Here is a 23,485-nt window from a genome sequence, read left to right on the forward strand (position 1 = left end):
CTGTGTTACACCTGAATTATATATAATCAGACAACCCGGTCCATTATAGAGATTTGAAGTGAAACCCTGACCTATGTGAAGAAGGGAGGTAACGTGTCTGAGCCAACCCTGTCATTACCCTACTTCCTCTTAATGGCAGATTAAATCCAAATAATGAAGTGAAAGGGGGCCCTATCAGCGAAACTCAAAAGCCGCCTTTCAAACCTAAGCCATGCGTTTTTAAACCACCTACAAGTCACTTCAACTGTACGTTGAAAATTCTTTCGTTAAAGATTAAACAGGCAATGTTAAACCGGGAAATGCAGGGGAAATGATGGTCCTTTGATATAAGTCCACTCAAATGTATGCAGCGGAAACCACACTGTACAAGTACATGAAATGTATAAGTATGAAATGACACCATGCAAATCTCTCCCGTTTGGAAAATCTGCACCTGTAGAGGGGGATTAAATCTCCATTCCTGAACCGGTACCGAAAACGATATAAAAAAAGCCAACCGTGTGGGCTGTTCGCATTACCTTCACCTGAGCATGGTCTTAAGAGGGACATTAGTTCAGCAACCACTGATACTTGCACTTAGGTCTGATCTGTCCACGGGACAAGGACCTTCGCCAATGGCTTCTGCAACCTGGCGCTCCTCTGTTTCACGATCTACATACAGCAATGCAACGCAGTTCAGTTTTCCACTCTTTGAAATTAATATCCCGAACAGTAGCCTTAGGTGGATATTATTGTTTAAAATGTACTTGCAAGCTACCTTCTGTGCTTCATTTATCATACTTTTTTTCTTAATTTGTTTAAAAGATCTCTTTCTGGAGGTATTCTTTTTTTGTTTTCTGGTTCTTTCCTCCTCGACAGCGTTTTCCCCAAGGTATTTTTCCCATTGAGTCGAATTTGCCTATTGTGCCTCTTGGGTACTCCCAACACTCAACAATGCTAATAAATGTGATATTCCATTTTGCTCATTTGCATATACACTATATGTGCATGTGTTATATATATTATCTACTGGCGGTCGCCAGTAGATAGTTATAGTTAGGACCGTGTTTCCATAGGAAATCCGCAACATTCTATTTGGAATAACTTTGGCGCCGATTGACGAATCCTCGCGAAATTCTCAAAATAGGTGGGGCGCTCCGCTCCGCTCCTACCCTGAAAGTCTCGGGGGGATTCGTCAAGCGGGGGCTGAGAAAAAGGGGGGGTCCCAAAACGCGTTTTCCCCATGCATTTTTCCATAGGACCTTTAGTCCGAGCTACAGCCCGAACGGCTGAACAGAATTATTTGAAATTTGGCAGAGGGGTAGCCGTCAGGTCAGGGATGTGCCTTTTGAAGGTCTTGTGTAAATCTGTTCAGTATTTCCTGAGAAAATAGCATTTAAATCAATATATATATCTATAGGCGCGCTCCGAGCGCGTACCGTAAGCTTACCGTACGCGCACGCCGCCGTGTGCGAGCTTAATTCTGATTGGTTGTTAGATCTCAGTAAACATTTGAATCGGTCGAAACCAGGATGTGTCGGCCACCATTTTGTCTCTCGCAGTCTGAGGGGGTGAAAAACAAAGGTGGAGAACGTGAAAAGGGGGCAGGATGGACAGTTCCTGACCCCCTAGCCTTTGTCAGGGGGTCCCAGAAGGACCCCCAAGGGAAAAAATTTATTTTAATTTTTTTTCGAAAAATCGCCGAATGCGCGTAGCGTACGCGTACGGCGTAAACGGAGAAATTCCGCGAGAAAAATTCCGCGAACTTCGCGTAACTATTCCGCGATTACGCGTACCGTACGCGCACGGCAAAAAAAAAATTTCAAAAAGGAAAGCTTAAAAAAAAATAAAACAAATTGTGAGGTAAGGTTGGCTCTTAAAAGAGCCGTTGGGTTAATACAGGGATGGAGGAAAGAAAGAATGGGAATATTATGAGCGTCTACAAACGTGCTGGTCTATCTTATTGTTATAGAGGGAAACACTGGTCTCCCCAAAAACAATAAGACCACAACACGTTGTACACCTCATTGAAACCCTCCGAAACCGAGGGTTAATGTCCAGAGGAGCAGAAGAAGGTGATGCTCCCACCTCAGAGGAAGGGCTCAGCTGAGCTGCCGATGATGTACTTGGCTGAGCTTCTGAGGTTGGGCTCCGGTGACTTACTGAAGAGTTTTCTTCAGTATGTCGAGCAAAGGTCCTGGGATGTTTATCCCTAATGTGTCTCATCATAGAGTGATTTCCAAAGGAATACTTCTTCCTTGGATCTCCTCTAGATAAAACACGGTCACAAAGTGTGCAAGTGACCAATGGAGCATTGACCTTTTTCTGCCCCTCTGGAAAAGTAAAATACTCCCACACAAAAGAATCCTTTTGTTTCCTCCTTCTCTGTCTGATGATGGTGCTGCTAGGCTCACTCTCAGAAGAGGTCTGCTGCTCTGCCATTGTATCTCAATGTCAATTCAGCTCCTTCTCCTAGGGGATCTCAAGCAGTAATGAGGGGAATGGGTGTGGTGTGGGAAGTTTCTGGAACTGAAAGTAGTTTCAACCAATGAAAAGTGTTCTTTGTGGATCACATGACCTACCGTGCGCGCTCCGTAAGCTTACGGTACGCGCTCGTAAACAAGTACGCATGCGCAAATGTGACGCTTACGGAGCGCTTACGGAGCGCGTACGTAAAACGCACTCGCGCATGCGCATTACACACCCCTGCGTAACCGCGACGTTGCTTCCGCGCAACGCGCATGCGTGTACGCGTACGTCACGTATGTATCACGTAAGCGCACTGTATTTATGACGTACGGAGCGCGTAGCGTCAGCTTACCGTACGCGCATCGTATCACGTAAGCGCACCGTACTTATGACGTACGGAGCGCGTAGCGTCAGCTTACCGTACGCGCACGGCAAAAAATGCATAAAAAAAAAAAAAAAAATCAAGAGTTGTAGAAGATAATAACTGTGATGTACAACTGTATGTAAACATTAATTTTTAAAAAATTAACCATTCCATAATGCAGGATATAGTACATATAATATTTTATACATAGGTTGGAAATTATTTTTTACCAAAAATCTCAAAAAAAAATTTGCATTTAAAAAACCGTACAAATTCACAGAAAAAACCATAGGTTTCACACACGTTATAGTTAGGAATTAGCATTTAAAAAACCTTGCAAATTCACTGAAAAAACCATATGTTTCACACATGCTATAGTTAGCTGGACATTTCACTCGTAAAAAACCAATGAAATTCCCCCGTTATAGTTAGTGCAGGCAACTATAACTCACGCGACCGCAATCCTCTGTTGATGCTAATACTGTATCTTTAGCTATACATATATTACAAATATTTATTTTTCATAAAGACACATATCATCAGTGATGTAATATTTGACATCATCAGCAGATGATTGCGGTCTCGTGAGTTATAGTTGCCTGCACTAACTATAACGGGGGAATTTCATTGGTTTTTTACGAGTGAAATGTCCAGCTAACTATAACATGTGTGAAACCTATGGTTTTTTCAGTGAATGTATATATATATTTCTATCCATCTATATATATATGTGTATATATATATACATAAATGGGCTTTATGATGGCTACATCACACAGGTAACCTGTTTCAGCCGCAGTCTTTGTCAAACCGAATGTTGCCGCCATTTTTGTTCCCCCATATACTACCACATAAAGTTTCAACAGCATTAAAGTGATAGTGCCAAAATGTGCTAATTAAAATATGTGCATAGTTTTTCTCCCATAGGAAAGTGACCTGTGCCATATTTGTAATACATCTTAACAAATATATAAAATAAACTCTGTGCCAGTATGGAATTTCAAAAGGACAACAAGCATTGCAAATACCTTCACGTTATCGACAACTTGCTCCACACTCAATTTGAATATTGTTTTTTTTTCTATATTGCACAAGTGTGCTTGTTCCCCAAAATTCATTGTGATATAAATAACACAATGTATTTGTTCAACTCATTAAAAACAAACATAAATCACAGAGGTGCCTATTGTCTCAACATTGTTTCCAATGTAATCACATCATCATACAGGCCAAGTGCCCATTAATGCTCTTTCTTTCAAATATGTCTAAAATCCCAACTGCTCAAATAAGTGAAACCTTTGAAACTTGGGTAAAACATTATTTGCAGTAGTGGACTTGAATAGTAAAAATCTGAAGCAAATTCATTAAGATTAAAAACCATAAATTCCAACAAAGGCACATTTCATAAGTGGACTTGTAATCTTCCTCAGTGTTAAGAACATTGGGGATCTTGGAATCGAATCGTAAAATATATTGTGATTCCAGTTGTCTTAGGTGTTTCTCTCTGTTGCCACCCCTTATTCTGTTTGGCACCTGGTCTAACACAATCCTTTACGTGACAGTCATGTATCTGTTCAAAATGTCTTGCTACTGGGTACGTCTGATCTTTATTGCTGCTAGCCCTGACATGTTGTAAAATGCTTTGGTGTGCCCGTAAAATGGTGCTACCTATATAAAGCTTAAGACAGCTACATTTGAGGGCATATACAATAAAATCACTTTTACAATTCAGAGGTTTCATGATTTTCCACTTCCTATCTGTGAAAGGTATGGGCACTTCTGTAGTATTGACGCCATAATTGCAAGCTTTGCATTTATGGCATCGTCTAAATCCCTTACTACCACTCAACCATGTTTCTTGTTGTTGTCTGCCCGGACTATTAACCTCAAGATCTTGCCTCATCGATTTTGCTTTGCAAAAGGTGATAATGGGTCTGTTTTGTGTCTTCGGCCCTAAGATGGGATCACTGCGCACCAAATGCCAATTCTTTTGAAGAATGGCTCTAATCTTTTGATGCTGCGTACTGTACCCAGTAATGAAACAAAAGGTTTGAGCCTGGTGATCAGAAGAATCTTTTTCGCAGTTTTTTTCTGTGAAGATTAGCGGTTCCCTAGGCTTTGAATTTGCTTTGTTTTTAGCCTTTTCTAGGATAGCTTTGTTGTAGCCTCACAGTTCAAATCTTTCATTCAGTTCAGTCCGAACTACTGCAGTTTATCCTCATACGTAAATTCTCCACATAAGGCATACTGTTCTTTAATTTGGTAGGATGGACACTCTGAGCATGCAGTATCATGATGCCTGCAGTACTCTTTCGAAATGTTTTAGTATGCACTTTTCCATCTACTACATAGATCCAAGAACTGTATTTCCCTCTCGCTAAGATACGATATACAATTCAGATTCAATTCATTCCTATTAAGTCTCTTCACAAAGTTTTCTGCTGACAACTTGTTGCCACGCCATATGACAAACAGGTCGTCAAAATAGCCAAACCAAGGTACCACATTCTCTGTCATCTCTTGAGCATATTGGGTTGCCAGCACCTGCCCTCCCACCAGCCTATATGTATATTCTGATAGTCTTATTTCACAAGGTTGATTGTGGTGTGTTTTTTTAAATGTATTTTATTGGGTTTTACCATTCATATACATCCGGCGCATGCCAAATCTTACATAGGATCCCCACAATACATGAAAAAATTATCAGCATAATCTGCCCTAGATAAAGCTGTCAGCACAAGCAAACTGGTCCAACATTACTCCACATTACACCTCCTGCCAACCAATAAATGCAGTCCTGACGTACTTCCCCAGCGTGTCAGCATGCTTGCAGTGCTGCTGTAAGTATACTCTTCATAATTATCAATCCACAACATTATAAAAGAAACCGAACGCTAAATTAACAGCACCAGAGAGATAATAAGTGGATAATAAAGAGACCCCTTGCGAGTCTAATCGGTGCCAGCTCTGCCTCACACAATCAGCAAAATCTATGGGATTGTAACTCAGATATGAGATCTGACAGTGTTAGTCTTAAATTTCAAAAAAAGCGAGAGGGGTCCCACTACGCCAAAGGGACAGGACACCAATGAAAGGACACTTATGTCAAACAAAAAGATCCCTTTGGGCTCCTTGTAAAGCATACACCAACTTTCTCACATTCAATCAATTAAACTTAGTACCAGCACCAAAATAGAGACCAAGAATATATAGAAAATATATCATATATTCTTTATTTATATCATACAATTTAATAAAAACTTATCATCCATGTAACAAATGGGGGAACTTTGTAGTCTTTGAGGAGTCAACAAACACCAATAAGTTGTATATTAAAGGCACTTGAAATGCATAAACCTAGATGCTAATGTTTACATTTAGATATGCAGGACACATTTTATTTCTCCTGTTTAATTCTAATGTAGTTTTGAGTGCCTTCTGTCTAACTGTCTCTGTCTCTCAGTTCGTCAATTGACGAACTGAGAGACAGGAGCAGGCCGTGAGATTATTTAGTCCCGGCAGATTGCTTGAAGAATATAAAAGTACTATTGATGAGGTGCAGTCTTGGCTATATAGGCCCTGTGTGAAGACCATAGCTCCTGTGGTTATACAAGTTTGGACCCGGGAAGCAGTGGATGAGGCTGGTGTCCGCGGGCGTTATCTTCTTCCTGTGGTTTTAAGCATTTTCTGACACTGTTGAAGATTTTATCAAGGGAGGAGACTGTGTCCCCCTATATCGAGCAACAATAGTGAGGTGCTATATGTGAATAAAGTCCTGACTGTGAAAGGAGAGACACATCGTCCTCCAGTCTATCTAAGATCAGATATAACGGCTTGGGAGACTTATTATAAGTGTTTGTTGGCCTGAAGAAGGTGGTGAACTGAACGATACCACCGAAACGCGTTGCTTTTATTTAATAACTTTGTAGAAAGGATTCAAGCATCATCTGGCTGGAACACAGGATCTTCTGGCTTAAGAAGGCACTCAAAACTACATTAGAATTGAGCAGGAGAAATAAAATGTGTACTGCAAATCTAAATGTAAACATTAGCATCTAGGTTTATGCATTTCAAGTGCCTTTAATATACAACTTATTGGTGTTTGTTGACTCCTTAAAGACTACAAAGTTCTCCCATTTGTTACATGGATGATAAGTTTTTGTTAAATTTTATGATATAAATAAAGAATATGTGATATATTTTCTATATATTGTATTCTCGGTCTCTATTTTGGTGCTGGTACTAAGTTTAATTGATTGAATGTGAGAAAGTTAATGTATGCTTTACAAGGAGCCCAAAGGGATCTTTTTGTTTGACATAAGTGTTAGTCTTAAAGACTTACGCAATTCATGTACGATGCCCTTTCTTTCGGTATCCTCTCTCTTGCATTTTGAATTATGTGCCTGCTGGCATCCAGCAGATGTAAACCTTACCTTATTTTCTCCCTGGCCTCAATACAGTCATGCTTACTCAACCCTCTGTGTGATATCTTCTTTAGCGATGCACCCTCACAACTAGCCCATTCATAGATCAACTCACCAGCTGCCCAAACTGGGGCCTCTATGGGTTTTCCAGCTCATCACCAGCTGCTGAAGTTTCACCAGAATGAATCCTAGCTCTGAGAATTTACATGTGACTACATTTACTCTAAATCTGGGGAACCATACCAGCGAACGGGCTCCATTTTTTTGTGTGCGTTGGACCTATCTGATGCCTCATTGATAAATTACACTACTGTGTCCCAATTTTCTTCCAGTGTTGAGCAGCTCCAAACGATGTGAAAGAACTCAGCATCATTCTCCGCCCATCTCAGTCACCCCTCCTGCAACCCCAGGAGCATGAGATCTACTCTCTTGGGCTTTATATACACCCTGTACAAAATGTAGTACTGTATTAACTTAAATCTTGCATTACACGACACTCTAGGAATCTGTCTGAGCACCCTTTTCCACTCTGCATTGCCTATTGGGGAATGCAAGTCTGCAGCCCAACCTTCGCGCAGGGACTCTAGCCCACATTTCGATAATTCCAATAGTGCCTGGTATAACAGGAACATTGCTTGTCTGTGCCCTCTAATCTCACAGATGCTGTTAAGGCACACATATAACAGTGGTTCAGTCGCACCAGTTCACCACCACACACAGACATCCCAGCCACCACTGCCCCCTGTAACAGGAGATGCTCTCCACCAGTCACCCTAAAGTCCGCAACCACCCCATCCCACATACAGCCCCCAACTATAGTAATGCCCAGTGTCACATAGTCTCGAGAGTCCACTTCAATTGCCTCAATGTGATAAGGTTAAGAGTGCCAGCATTTTGTGCTTGCGTGCGCGGCCAAGCCCAGGACAACGCATTTCGGAGAGTAGTGACCAATATCACCTTGCCATCCGAGGCATATCTCTCAATTGAGCCTATTACTTTTGTGATGAACATCATCCAGAAGTATGTAGAGCATGTCATTAGACTTTTGACAATAGTTTCCTGCAAAGGAAAACATATTGGTTCGGCCACAATTTGAAAATGAGGTGCAGGATGGCCCATGGCTACTGCATTTGGGACTTTCAACCCTCACATCCACCAATTAACCAACCCCCCAAAATTCACTTTACACTGGTAGAATGAGACCATCACTTAAGAATGGATAGCAATGGACATTCTTCTGTAGCCAGAAGTCGAGATCTTGGTGAAGACCAAATGACACTGTCTGTCCTTCACTGTCATTATTGTTTTCCCATTTTAAAGCAGACATATACCGTATGTTCTTTCAGCATAGGTATATGAACGTAGGCATACTAAATGAAGGACAACAAGTTGTGCTCTTCACAGCTTCCATATGTGAGCCAAAACTAGCACTTTGAGCTTTTGAAGGGTTAGGAACTGGTTTAGATTGTAAAGATCCAAGATGTAGTAGAGCCCTTCGCAATTTTACTTAACAGCAAAATATTGGGAGTAGGACCCCCACCCCCTTGTTGGCAATAGGACCTGCCTGATTGCTCCTAAAAAGAAGCTCAACTCTCCGTCCTTCAAAGGTTCATTTAAGGCTACTGGGATGGTGGAAGCTTGTGGTTTGATGGCTAAAGCAGATTTGGAGCATAGCTGTCATTCATCGCTGAAAGACCCATGTATTTTTAATGATCTTGCTCTAGTGGTTATAGTGGAGGTAAAGCTCCTCTCCCCCACTTCAGTGGCATGGGCCTCCTGCAGTGGTGCAGAGGATGGTTAACTGTTACACTTAGAGGACAAGTGGTCTTCTCTGCCTTAGCTGAATCTGGAGAGCAGGCTTGATGTTTCTTCTGTAGAACCTCCTCTTCAGTGGCTCAGATGGCACTCAGCAATGTACCTTGACTGCGCCCTTCTTATACTGCTGGAGCACCTAATCCATGGAGGATCAAGCAAGTTCTATTTTTTCTTGTTCCTGTGCCTCAGACTTTAGGTTTGAAGACTCCTGCAATGATTCCCAACGCATGGCCAGACTGAAATTGATGTTCTTGGTGGCCATGCCATTGACATTCTTGGACATCAGAAGTTTCTGTTTCGCACACTCTTTGCCCAAGTTGACCTTTGGCATTTACTCTGTCAAGGTGAAGTTTGGGAGCAAAGAAGTGTACCATACTGTAACGTTTTGAAGAGATTCATAACCTACAGATGAGGGGTAGACAACTAGAAACCAAAGAGTCTACTACTATGTTTGCTACAGTGATCACCAGGAGTAACATTTTCAGGATGCAATACCCAATGTTAGTTAGGGATCTCTTCAGAAGGTCACATTTGTTCTTATATATGTTTAAGTCAAAGAAGGACATGTGATGGACTGGTATCAACCACCCTTCCCCCTTCTTTTGATGATTGTTGGTGTACCAAACTGCTCACTCTCGTCCCAAAGATTTGGATGTAGCTTCCCATGATAGTGTTGGTCAGTCTAAATAAGACATTAGCAAACTGATCCTCTTTTCCCATTTCTCTCCATATATTCTGTCCTCTTTCCATGTGTCCAAATATTGCTTTGCTCTTAAGAAAGCTACCATCATTGCCACAGTCTGAGCTAGGTGATTCTGTTTAGACAGGCACTTTTATATACACTCTCTCCAAAACAATTTGACTTTGAGGGTCCTTATCAAGATCAGAGAGGTCCTGTGCTGCACTCTGGTCCATGTGGCTCCAATTGTGTACTGCTCCTCCTTCTGCAGAAGAACATCTGAATCCTCCAGAAAAGGAACTTCTTGCCCATGGAGCGAGAGAGGGCGCTACATCCTTCACTACCATCTCTGAACTTGAGCTTTGGCTCCTGAGGAGTTGATCTATTAACAAACAGGTTTCTCTTCTGAAAACTTGGAAGTCCTAGCTGCTGTCCAGATATCCTTCTCCAGAAACCAGTTTAAGAGCAGATACATGTACCCACTGATTTGCTCAGCAGATGAAGTGATCTAGGTGATTTTAATTTACATTTAGACTGTCTCTCTGATAAATCTACTATAGAGCTAATGGATAGTTTATCAGCCCTTCAGCTCACGGAGAAGGAATCGAACCCTACCCACTCGAAGGGTCATCTTCTTGACCCTATTTTTAGTAATTGTAGGGAACTATCCAGTGGACTACCCACTCCCCTTCCCTGGACTGACCATTTCTTAGTCCCGATTAACTGGGTAATCCCCAATTCAGCTCGTCCTTCCAATGTGATTTCCGTATGTGAGCGAAACTGGTCTAAACTCCCTCTGGATCAATGGGAGTCTCTCCTGGAAATTAACAGGGCAACCCTGGATGGAAATGTGAACTTAGATAATACCATTAGGAGATTTAACTCTTGGATATACAGCACTCTAGATACCATTCTTCCTATAAAAAAATCTTCACATATAATTAATAGGACAAAAACTGCACCATGGTTCACCCAAAATTTGAGAGAACTTAAACAAAGGTGCAGACGGCTGGAAAGGAAGTGGAGGATGGACTATTCCAACATTAATAAAATAAAATACAGGGAGGCCATCAGGTGTTATGAACTAGAGATTAAAAACGCTCAAACTATTTTCTATGAACAAAAAATCGAATCTGCTGCGAATTCGCCTAAAGAAATTTTTAAAATTGCCAGAACCTTGTCTAAACTACCTCAGAGCCAGTCAGGGCCTCAGGATTCTTTGACGCATTGTAACACATTGGCAGATTTCTTTTATAAGAAAATTCAGAATATTTACCAGTCCTTTTTGCCCTCCCAGCCCACTATTCCCATTGCCACCTCTGCTGAACCGTCCGGAGGACCCCTGCTTTCATTAGCTCAAATTCCTCTCTTCGATTTCACTATGTTGGATTCAATCATGGAACATATCAAATTCGGCTCCCCGATGGACCGAGCTTCTCCTCACGTCTTTACATTAGTTGCTGATACCATCCGGCCACTGATGTTAGATATGGTGAATCTCCTCAGGAACAGTCCCGGCAGCATGGAAATGCGCCATGGTCAAAGCTCTCTTAAAAAAACCTCACCTTGACCAGGACAATTTTGCCAATTACCGTCCCATTTCCCTTCTTCCTTGGATGAGCAAGATCCTAGAGAAACATGTAAATAATACTCTGGTCACCTTTTTGGAAACCCATAATTTGTTACACCATTCTCAGACGGGGTTTCGTCCCCAACTGGGCACAGAAACTGCTCTTCTCACAGTAATAGAAGAAACCAAAATGATCATGGACCAGGGTGGCACCGCGGCCATTATCCTTTTGGATCTCAGTGCCGCCTTTGACACTGTTAATCACTCCACCCTGCTCCTCAGACTCAAGAATCTGGGAGTCTCAGGTATGGCTATACAATGGCTACAGTCTTTTCTCAGTGGACGCTCGTTCAGGGACTTCGAGGGAAATGTGGTCTCCGAGGAGTTTTCTCTTAATTATGGAGTCCCTCAGGGCTCTGCCCTAAGTCCCACACTCTTCAATGTATATTTACAACCTCTGGCAGACATTGTCCCACCGTTTGCAATAAAAATTGTCACCTACACTAATGACACCCAACTTGTGGTGGCACTTAACCATTGTAAAGGGCCTCCTGGCTCTCTTAGCACCTTCTTAGAGGAGGTCTTTAAATGGATGGAACTTTCCTGCCTAAAGTTGAATGGGGACAAGACAGAGCTGATGCTCTTGGGCAATTCTCCGGTTTTTAACCCCTCACTTTTTTGGCCGGACTGCCTCGGCCCTGCTCCAGTCCTTAAGGAGCAAATTAAGAGCCTAGGCGTCTGGATTGACCACTCCCTTACCTTTAGTCATCAAGCAGCGAAACTCTCAGCAGCGTGTTTTGGGATCCTAAGGATGCTTTCTAAGATTCTGCCCCTTCTTCCCTTTAATGCTAGAAGGATCATGGTTCAAGCCTTGATCCTCTCTCGCCTGGACTACGGGAACGTGCTATATCTAGGAGCTCTGCAGTACACTATTAATAAGCTGCAAGTTATCCAGAACTCTGCTGCTTGTAGACTCCTTCAAATTCCCCACCGGCATTCTGCCAAACTAGCTCTTAAAACTCTACACTGGCTGCCTATTATGAAAAGGATTCAGTTCAAGGCTATGTGTATGGTCCATAAAATCTTCTGGAAGAGTAGCCCTCCTATTCTTCGGCCTTTGATCACCCCCTATCACCCAGAGAGGGACCTCCGGTCGTCTGCACTCCTTCTCGCTGACCAACCCAGAATAAAGAGGTCTAGATGTGGGGGACGATCCTTCGCATATAATGGTGCCATTGGTTGGAATGCTCTTCCTTTTCCTGCGGAATGAATCTAATTTCCTGTCATTTCGTAAATTGTTAAAAACCTCGCTGTTCTAGCTCTTCAATGTTGTGCTCCGTTTGTGCTTGTCTGCAGCGCTGGGAGGCCTCCTGGGAGCCAACGCGCTTTACAAATTTTATTTCATTCATTCATTTCATTCATCTGGAGAATCCTTCTAAAAATTCATAAAAGGCAATCCAAATACATCAGATGTGTTGGATGCATATGCTTCCCGTGGTATAGTGTTTCGTCAATCCCTGGGACCTGAACCTGGTTTTGGCTAAATTTAAGCACAATCCTTTGAATTTATGATATTCTGTGACATGAAGCTTCGGGCTGAAAGACTGCTTTCTTGGTGGCAGTGTGCATGAGAATTGTGAGCTAGAAGCTTTGTGTATCTCACATTCGTTTAACGTGTTTCTTAGAGGATAGATTGATTTTCCAGTTTCATGCTTCATTTATTTCTAGAGTTTTCTGTGTTCCATTTGAATGAAGTCTTCATTCTTGTGACATTTCTTCCTGGTCTATATTCTGTGGATATCCTTCCCATTTAGGATGTTAAGCATTCCCTGTGCTTCTGTCTTCAAGACCCAGCCATCTGCATTGAACAAACCATTTTTTATGACATGTGAGCGCAGTCATATTGGTTGAGCAGATTTTGAGGCTAATGTTGCCAAATAAATTGTGTCATCAATTAATCAGCTGGATGCACTGCACGTAGGTTCAAGTGGTGGCAATCTCCATGCATTTGTCCATTTGAATAAACTGCTGCGTGGTTGCATTGGCTACCCAAGTTCACATTTCAGACACTACAGTCTGATGCTAAGTTTGGCTAGGACGTTTTATGAAATGAAGTTCCATGAAATGTCTTTGCCTGGGCCTAAGATACTCTGTGCTGCCTTTCTCCTCCTCTCTTTCTCAGTTACTGTGGAATCCACCACTTGATTGAGAATGGTTAGGAGCCAGAATTTAACAGTAGAACAAAGTTGCCTTTATGGTTGCTCTGTTACTCTCAGTCCATTTGCTTTTTTATATTGTCATCCTGGTGACCACTCTGCCATTGGCCAGAAGCTAAGCACTAAACAGCTCCTTTGTATAACTAGCCTTGGCAATGCCAGTAGGTTTGGCTTTAAAGGAATGTTGGATGATAATGTAAAGCATTACAAGTAAATACAATGGGAATGAATATGTATTTGTGTGGAAGCAAAGAACTGTAGAATAATATTGGTGTAGGTTAAAAGGTCAGGCAACAGTTGCACTGTCAAGCCAGACCTAAACATGCATGTAGGTTAATGACTGCCCTCCTCCCACCTGTGCTGCTGCCAGAGAAAGACAAATAATATAAATTATCTAGCTATCTTCAAACACTTTCCATGTACCATGTGTGTGTCCCTGAAAGTTCAACCTTAGGCTGCTGGATAATTAAACATAATTATCACAGTTGGGAGGAGGGCAAGCACTTTTTTGTAAAAGCACACAACTTCTGCCCAACTAAAACATGTAATCCTGGCTCTCAAAATCTAGGTGGAGCGAAAGCCCCTCTTTGTTTTAAAAAAACCTTTATTTGTCATTTTATAAACAAATAACAACATAAAACAATGCAGCACAGCAACCGACAGTCACAATACCATGGCATCAAGACCATACTAGAATTTGTTTCATATTAACAATTACAATAGCAAATCACCACAGAGCCGGCTAGAGGTATATCTAAGCACAGACAATTGACGTAGCCAGTATGATTTTGCCACACCTCCCACCTCCACCCATGTGCTGCCATTCTATAGCTGTACTTCAGTCAGTGGAGTCCTCCTCCGAGGCATCTCCCCCTTGACCCAATAATTTGTGGCACAATATACCACAGGCTTTCAAATCAACTGAGAGTTTAGCATTTGTGCAGGTGTGACATATTTGAGTTTCCTCTGCCACCGACCATTCAGTGACAACCCAGACTCAAAGACCCTCAGTGGGAACCCTAACCACCATCAGAGTGATGGCCACCCGCTTCCATGCAAGCACCAGCACCCACTGCAGGAACCTGTACATCATTTTGCACTTCCTGGGGTGCACCAAATTGCTCAGGAGGCAAAGCTGCACTGTGAATGCACAAGTCAGCGCGGTGGTCTGGGTCATCCTTTCTATTACCCTCAATCAGAGGTCTCCCACCTGCGGGCAGCTTCCCACCAGGTGAAGTCTGCTCCCTCCCAACCCCCACCCCTCCCCCCCCCCCCCCCCGGTTCAGGGACACGCAGCAGGGCACTCCAGATTGCATGCTTACAGGGTCATATAAGTGAAATGCACAAAGTTGAAGTGTATTAATTTGAACCTGGTGTTACTGGGAACAGACTTCATCAATGCACAGATTTGAGCCCAGTCTACATCCGAGAATGGAGCCCCAAGATATGCTTCCCAAACAATCCGAACTCTCAATAGGCCACTGACAATATCTGCCTGCAGCACCATGTAATTAACTAAATAAGGTGTTGCCTAGATCCCAGAGTCCATAGCATGCATCGTATGCCAGACGCAGGCGGCGCCACAGGATAAGACGTCCAGAACGCCGTGCCCATATCCGATGTGTCGCCGTAGTGTAAAAATTGCCTGGTTCCCAGCCCGAATCAAGTCTCCGCCTCCTCAAAGGATAAAGATATTGTTAGGATACAGGTCTCCATCTAACTCAGTTGGTGCGCCCCAACTCTATCCCCCATTCATGCATGACCCGACGTACCTGTACTGCCAGAAGCTGTACTGTCAGGGCAAACATGAGGGGACGTTTTCTATGTCCCACCGCTCCGATCTATATTGTCCTACCTTCACTTGTGCCCCAGGATCAGTGTATAACAATTGAATCCAGGCTCAAAATTGTGGCTCTATCCCCATGGCTTTCATCACCTCTAACAAGTACCCCCAGTCTACTGTGACAAATGCCTTTTCAATATCACTTGAGGCCAACACTGTCTCCTCCTGACTGTTCTCCACCTGGAAGAGCAAATGTGTAAGGCGCTTCAAGCTCCAAGTCATACTGCAGCCAGGAATATAGCCACTCTGATCCACATGGACCAGACCAGTCTTCACCGGGCTCAGACAATTGGCTAAGAGTTTACATAATATGTTGACGTCAGAATTTACCATTGGGGGGGGCTGGTACGAGGCAGGATCTGAGGCCATCCACCCGGCTTAGGTAACAATAAAATAAGGCATTCGCACATACTAGGTGGAAGTTCTTTAGGTACTCGGCATCCCTCTAGCAAAGGCTGGGTCAGCACTGCTACGAACCCCTGATGAAATTCATCTGGGAGTCCATCTACTCCCGGAGACTAGTTCTTAGGTAGCAAGTGCAAGGCAGCTCTAAGCTCCTCTAGGGTAATGTCTGCATCCAGTTCACCTACTGCCACAGCTCCCAGTTCCCAGCTGAGGAATATTCAGAGTTGAAAGGAAATTCCAAATGTGATCTAAATGATCTACAATGACTTACCCCCAACACCCTCTCGAGTGTCGCTGGAATTCTGCCACTACCTTGGTCTGATAAGCTGCCACCATCCCGTCCGGTTCTATCAGTTGAATCACTGGAGGTGGGTCACTTTCCTTCTGGAAGAGCCAAACCACTAACCTGCATGACTTGTCACCCTCCCGATGCAAACATTGAGTGCATTGTGTAAGTATATATGTGCAAGCCTATCCCACTTTTCAGCACTTTTTCTACAGAGCCTCAGTTCCTCCCTCTGGTGAACTGGCCAGGTCTAGACTCTGCACTCCAGCCAGTTCCCCTTCCTCTTTGTACAGCTCCCACAGGAGCTGCCGGCATACCCCATAAGTCAGACCTAGGCATTGCCCCCTCATCACAGCCTTCATGGCATCCCATTCAACTGCACGGGCACCCGTAGACTCCCAATTAGCTGACACGTACTCTTTCAACACTAGCGACAACACCTCTCTCACCACTACGTCTGCCAGGACATCAGATGGGAAGTGCCAATTTCAACCCTAATCCCCTGCTCCCCACCCCCAGGCCATCTCATAAAGTACCAGTGAATGATCGGACAAGAAGAGAGCCAAGTGCAGTATTGCCGGCAAAGACTCAAGTGACATGGCCACAGCCAGCAACCTGTCCATTCTGCTGTACATGAGGTGTGTAGCTGAATGACAGGTGAAGGCTTTATCTAGTGGTCTAAGGGCCCTTCAGACATAAAGCAATCCTAGATTGAGCATCACGTCACGCAGCGCCGCCGTCAAGTGAGGCTTTGTGACAGCCCTAGGGGAGTTGCCTTTCTCACTCTCCATCCAACATGCAATTAAAATCCGCCCAGCCAAAGGAGCGGGCCATCCACAGTTGAACTAATCAGTGCTTGATGCCCAAAAAAGAAATGGGGATCCTCAACATTAGGCGCATATAAATTGTGTAAGGAGATAGTCCTCCCATCAAGCTTACCCTGCAGAAAGACATGCCTCACCTCCACATCAGCCTCCACTTAACTGGGCACAAATGGGGTCCCCGGAGCCAACCAGATTAGTACTCCCTTAGCGCAAGTCGAAAAGGAGGCGTGATACAGCTGCCCCCTCCATTTCTTGGCCACCTTATCAATCTCCGTATCACTGAGGTACATCTCCTAGACACAAGCAATATTTACCTTACAACGCTTCAGAAAGGGCAAAATCCTATACATGCACAGCTCTGCACCCTAGAGTTTTAGTCTCATATCCTATAAGCAAAAGTAGATGATAGCCAATATAGGACAGTACAATACCGTAACATGTACTACACCACCGCAGAGAGGCAAAGAGTCCTCTGTAATGTATAACAATTAAGAGACAGATGGCTCAGGGCGTGCCCAGGGATAGACTCCCAACACTCCCTACCACTGTCCCAATAAGTCACTGCACACTAAATACACAGGAGGAAAACATTACAATCCAGTTCTTTCTTCTGCATTAAGATTGGTCTCCGGCAATGCAAGGTTCCATCCTTGTGTATTATGACTCTATGGGAGGCCTGTGGCTCACTCCTCAGCAGGACCCCACCAGCACGGCACCCAAGCACCTTGGATCTGCTGCACTCCAATGTGATTGAAGGCTCCTTCCACTCCTCTAGCCAATCCAATACCTCCTGTGGGTGTTCAAATAAGTGTGCCTTGCCATTAGAGATGACATTCAATTTGGAGGGGTAAAGCATCATGAACGTTAAATTCATGGCACGCAACCTTTGATTGACCACAAGGAACGACTTGTGCATCTCCTGTACTTTCCTTGTGTTATCAGGGAAACTTTCAGCAGCATGATTGTCAAATCTTGGGATGTCCTGCTCCCTAGCAGCACAGAGGATGCAGTCCATATCCCTATAATTCAAGATTTTAGCTATAAAGGCCCGTGGAGAAACCTCACAGCCTCAATCGCAGCTTGAACCATTGTTCCAAAAAGGTTGTCACCCAAGGGCCCTCCACCCGCTAAGGAAACTCCAAGATCCGCAGGTTGAAGTGACAGGAGCGCCCCTCAGCATTGTCCACCTGTGCCTCCAATTCCCTTGTGACCATTGTCATTTTAGCCAATTGTTGCTTAAGTGGGAACACCTCACCCTGGAGGGACTCTGTGGTTTTCTTAGTGTTTGTTACTTTCTCATCCACTTTCTGCAGATCCGCCCGAAGCAGATTGACATCTACAGAAACTGTTTCTATCTTATGTTCCTGGGTTGCGCGCGAGCCAAGTATTGCCTCCAACATATCAATGCGCATTGGCTCCTCTGTTGCCTCTGGTGCGGCAGCCCTCAAGTCTGCACTCCCCTGCCAAACCAGTCTTTATGATGACTGACGGAGAGTGGCATACAGGGTTGTACTATTGGATGACCGTGTCTTCGAATGCTTGTCCTTGCCAATAATGATGCAACCTTTGTACCGCACAGCGTACCGTAGTGCCTCCACTGCGCATCCGCGTGAACAGGGCCGTGTGCAGGTCGCCCAGTCAGTCCTGTACCGCTGAACAGTTACCAATCTATGTCGACCACAGTGGTGCCCAGCGCTGCACCCCCCCCCCCCCCTTCCAGTCTCCTAGCTGCGTTCCTGTGCTCTCACCAAGGGGGCATCAAAATACAGGACCTGCAGTCATCAGGCCTCAGATCACAGGACCCCAGCCGAGCCGTCCCCTTGGGCATCTCCTCTCCTGTCACCTGCGCTGGACTTACCTTTGTTCACACCTGCCCTCTAAGGGTTACCAGCTCAGGAGATAACACGGCCCTGTACTCAAGGGCAAGGGCTTTGCCTCTTGAGGTCGTCATGTGGCACCAATAAAGCCACATGTCAACCTCATGAGTCATAGCCCTGCCATAGTGATGTTCACATAATTGTCTGGTGACAGCTTCGCTTTCAAACAAGACCATAGAAATGGTCTGAAACTTGTAAGGATACGAATATACCCCGAGGGCAAAGGAAGGAGTTTTGTGTCTGACATACATAAACAATATCAGTGTGCAATTCTCTGTAATCCTGCTTTTAGATGAAAGGGACACCTACAGGTTGGTAATTGAAATGTAATGACTTATTAATAGTGAGGCAAAGGTAACTATTCTTTGATTTCTTTTTTTTTTTTACATGTTTCTGTAATCCTGCTTGTAAATGAAATGGACACCTATAGGTTGGTAATGGGAATGAAACTACTTATTAATAGCCACGAAAAGGTAATTTTATTCTTGGATTTCTTTTTTTCACATGTTCTCTAGTAGGTCAAATAAACAAACAAAGCAGTTGCATCCCGCAAGGGAGTAAGATGATCAAATCAGTGCTGAATAGGCTGCTTGGCTAAATTGATTGACAGCCAGAGGGCTTTCTAAGGACACTGGTTCCCAATCAATCAATTAATCAGGATTTATGAAGTGCAGCTAATCACCTGATAGGGTATCCATGTGCCGGCAGGTCCCGGAAGCTTATTCAAACAGCCAGGTCTTGAGGGCCTTTCCGAATTCTGGAAGTGAGGTGATAGTCCATAGTTGTGTGGGAAGGCTGTTCCAGGTCTTTGCTGCGATGTGGGAGAAGTAGCATCCTCCACTTCTGCTTCAGTGGATGCAGAGAATATGTGCAAGTAAGAGGGAGGCGCGGGTAGTCATCTCAGTGGTTGGTGGAAGTTCTGGCGGTGGTTTATGTAGGCTGCCCTTGGTTTTGTAGAACATTGTGTGCATGGATCAGCTGCTTGAATTCACATCTCTTCTGTACAGGGAGCCAGTGGAGTTGCCTGAGGTGGGGTATGTTGTGGGTTCATCGGAGAACGCAGAGGATGAGTCTAATTGTGGCGTACTGTATAGACTGAAGTCTCTGTCGGAGGTGTGCATTTATCCCTACGTAGAGGGTGTTGCTGTAGTCCAGTCGGCTGGTGATGAGGGCCTTTGTCACGGTGCTTCTCGTGTGTAGGTGTAGCCACTTGAAGATCTCATGTAGCATGCGCCGAGTCAGGAAGCAGGCGTAGCAGATGACGTTGATCTGTGATTTCATGGTGAACTTGTCGTCAATGATGATTCCGAGGTTTCTGACGTGTTCGGAGGGAGTGGGTGAGGGTCCTAGATCTGATAGCCACCAGGATTCGTTCCATGTGTTGCTGCTGTTTCCGAAGATCACTACTTCCATCTTGTCTGTGTTCAGCTGCAAACAGTTGTTCTTCATCCAGTCGGCGACGCTTGCCATCCACCTGTGGAAGTTGGGTCTGGCGGTGGTGGGGTCATCAGTAACTGAGAGGATGAGTTGGGTATCGTCTGCGTAGGAAATTATGTTGGGACCATGAGATCTGACGATGTTGGCCAGCGGGGTCACATATGCGTTGAAGAGCTTGTGTCTGAGGGATGAGCCGTCTGGGACACTTCAGGTGATCTCCTTGGGTTTGGAGGGGAAAGGTGGGAGGTGGATTCTCCGGGATCTTCCGGTGAGGAAGGAGGTGCTCCATCTGAGCGCGTCCCCTTGTATGCATGTGGTGGAGTCTTTCAGTTAGCGTGTGGTGGGATGCAGTGTCACAGGCTGCCGACAGGTCGATAAGGATCAAAGCTGCTATTTCTCCTCAGTCGAGGAGGGTTCAGATGTCATCGGTGGTTGCGATCAGGGCGGTTTCGGTCTTGTGATTCTTGCGGAAGCTGGATTTTGAGGCGTTGAGGAGCTGGTTCGGCTCCAGGCGTGTCATGAGTTGCTTGTTGATGATCTTTTCCAGTACCATCGCTGAGAATGGGAGCAGGAATATTGGCCGGTAGCCAAGCGTTAGCCTAGATCCTTGTGCCATATATCTGTTAAGCAACTAAGTAAAATAAAGTTAATCGTATGTTGTCAAGGCCAGTTAATCTCATATTCTTTCTGCATCTTATTCTAGGTCTTGAAGCATCAAGTAGCTTACCTCCTTTGTGGAATTCTTGGAGCTGTCGTAGAATATTGGATTCTCCTTGGTCTTCTCCTTAACAAATATATGGTGCATCATATATCTGTTGATCTAGCAAACTACATCTCAATTTTATGTGATGGTGAGTGTATAGTCACATTTCTATTAATTGTAGGGATGCAACGTCTTACTTGCACTTTGAATGCTTTAGAATCTAATAGTTGCAGTGTAATATTTGCAGTGTTGAACTTAAGAAAAATCTGTTGCTTATGAAGTTCAATTGTAATTTGAAAGATATGCATTTCAGAAAGATGGTGACAGGTATACTGGCCTCTCACAGATATAATTCACTTGTAGCTGTCACTGAATCCATACTTAACCCTGACTTTCTTGGGTTGAAATAATTGAGAAATGTGATGTTTTTTAAGTTCAATCAGCCTCGACATGCAGGCTCTTTTTTTTATACCAATCAGCCCTCATTTGTTACAGTAATAATTTAAATGTTATTTAGTATTTACTAGTATCTCAAGCTTTATTTCAACCAAAAATAGTTGACCTCCTTTACCCATCATGCATTATTGTACTAACATTTCGCTATTCAAATGTCTAATAACAGTACCTATGTGAAAATAAATGTAATCATTGTCTATTATACAGGTTTTTCCCTTGCATTTGATTAATTCTGCACCTTTAATGGTGTATGGAAATTATTCGGTTAAATGCAGGAGTTTCAGTGTCATCTTTCTTTGTTAAAGAACAAGATTCCATTCAAAGACCTTTTGTTTGGTTGCATTTTGTTTTATTTCCACATCTCTTTAGCCATTTTGATTAATTGTGATAATGAACAGGAAAGATACCAGTTTACTACCATTTGGCCTGACGGACTTATGTGGCTGGCCAGTCTAAGCTTTGTGTTTTTGGTTGTATTCTGAATTTGCAGCTGAGATTATTTTTTTTGTTCAAAACTTACTTTGAGTAACTTTGGGCTCGGAGCCTCAGGATTTTGAATTGTTCTAACAGCTTTTATTAGTTTTTTGTACAGAGGCCTTTTCTCTTGGACACTCAGTGGATTTTATAAGGTATCTGTGGTGGGTATTGCCATTTATTAGGTCTCGTCTGAGTCAGCGCATATGGTGTCCCTTGCAATACTTTTGTTCCTTTAAAAAAATCTGAAAAGGCCTTATATCCCACCCATTACTTTCTATTGGTTGGCTTCCTTGATTTGTTAGTGGCAGCTGGTTTCATTTTGATTTCATCTTGCCAGTCGCTCCAGGCGGCTTTGGAAGAAGTTTGGTTTCATCCCTCTAGATTCGACACACAGACAATCAAAGACAGCAGCTTTGAGCCTGTTCTTAATCTTTTTTAGATTCAACACACACACACACAGACAGTAGCTTTGAAGCCTCACATAACATCGTGCTCTGGGGAGTTCAAACTACTTAGACTTGGACACTTCTGAAACACTGCTTTCCCAAATGAAATGTTTGCCACAGGCCAAATCTCCACCCCCACACCACACTGCTGTTTTTTCCAATGAGTGTTACTACCGCTGCCAGGACTTCAAGTGGAAGGCACAGTACAGGCTTAAGCCCCACAGGTGCTCCCTGGCCCGGGTTCCTGCCCATGTTGTTTTTTTATGTTATTGTTAGATTTGGGGGTCTGTAGTTGGCACAGGTATGCACTTGTGACAAATAGGGACCCTTGCCTCTAGTCAGGGTAAGGGGGTACACTCCTAAAATAACACCTGCTCACCCCCTTGGTAGCTTGGCACGAGCAGACAGGCTTATCTCAGAGGCAGTGTGTAAAGAATTTGTGAACACATACAGTAATTAAGTAAAAACACTACAGATGGACACCACACAAGTTTTATATCAAAAATAAGTATTCTTTATATAGATTTACCACAAGACCATAAACGACAAAAATCCACAATACTGTTACTTAAAAATTGTAGTTTTAGCTTAGTTCTCTTTAGTTCTTAAATGAAACACTAGTTCAATGTACCTTTAGATGCGACACGCAGGGCAACGAAAGTATTGCAACGATGGTGATGCGATGAAAGTTTGGTGCAAAGAAATAAAGACGTGAATCCTCCTGATGTAGCACGCTTCTCCGATGTTGCGAGAAGACTCGACTCGATGCGTCAGCTTCAGCGGCGACACCCTTGTTCCGTGATGCGACGACAGCAGCCTTGGCGGTGACACTCTTCTCCGACGTTGCGAGACGCTTACGCTCGATGCGACAACTGCAGCGGCGACAACCTTGTTCCGTGATGTGACGGCAGCAGCTCCGACGGCGGCACACTTCTCCATGGATGTGAGGCGCTTTTCTTGATGCAGTGCAATGCGACAACTACAGCGGCGACATCCAAGATGCGACGGCAGCAGTTGCGACGGCGACACACTTCTTCCTCGATGCGAGACATTTCTCATGATGCGGTGCAATGCGACAGCTACAGCGGCTGTGCCGGCGACACGCTTTTACGGTGTTGCGGGATGCTTCTAGTGATGCGGTGCAATGCGTCAGCTACAGCGGCGTCACCCTTGTTCCGGGATGCGACGGCAGCCGCTGCGACGGCAACACGCTTC

The 23,485-nt window shown here is 44.0% G+C and overlaps 1 protein-coding gene across 3 annotated transcripts in view; it reads left to right on the top strand.

The window, feature by feature from the left end:
* The window catches only part of SLF1 (SMC5/6 complex localization factor 1), a 557,620-nt gene that overhangs the window by 274,048 nt on the left and 260,087 nt on the right, over nucleotides 1–23,485 (top strand). For all 3 annotated transcript variants that reach the window (XM_085632479.1, XM_085632478.1, XM_085632480.1), the window contains exon 12: nucleotides 20,892–21,039. In XM_085632479.1, the coding sequence (XP_085488605.1) occupies nucleotides 20,892–21,039 (148 nt within the window). The remainder of the gene's footprint in view (nucleotides 1–20,891; nucleotides 21,040–23,485) is intronic.

Source organism: Triturus cristatus, chromosome 2_1 (assembly GCF_964204655.1).
Source record: "Triturus cristatus chromosome 2_1, aTriCri1.1, whole genome shotgun sequence".
Taxonomy (NCBI): domain Eukaryota; kingdom Metazoa; phylum Chordata; class Amphibia; order Caudata; family Salamandridae; genus Triturus; species Triturus cristatus.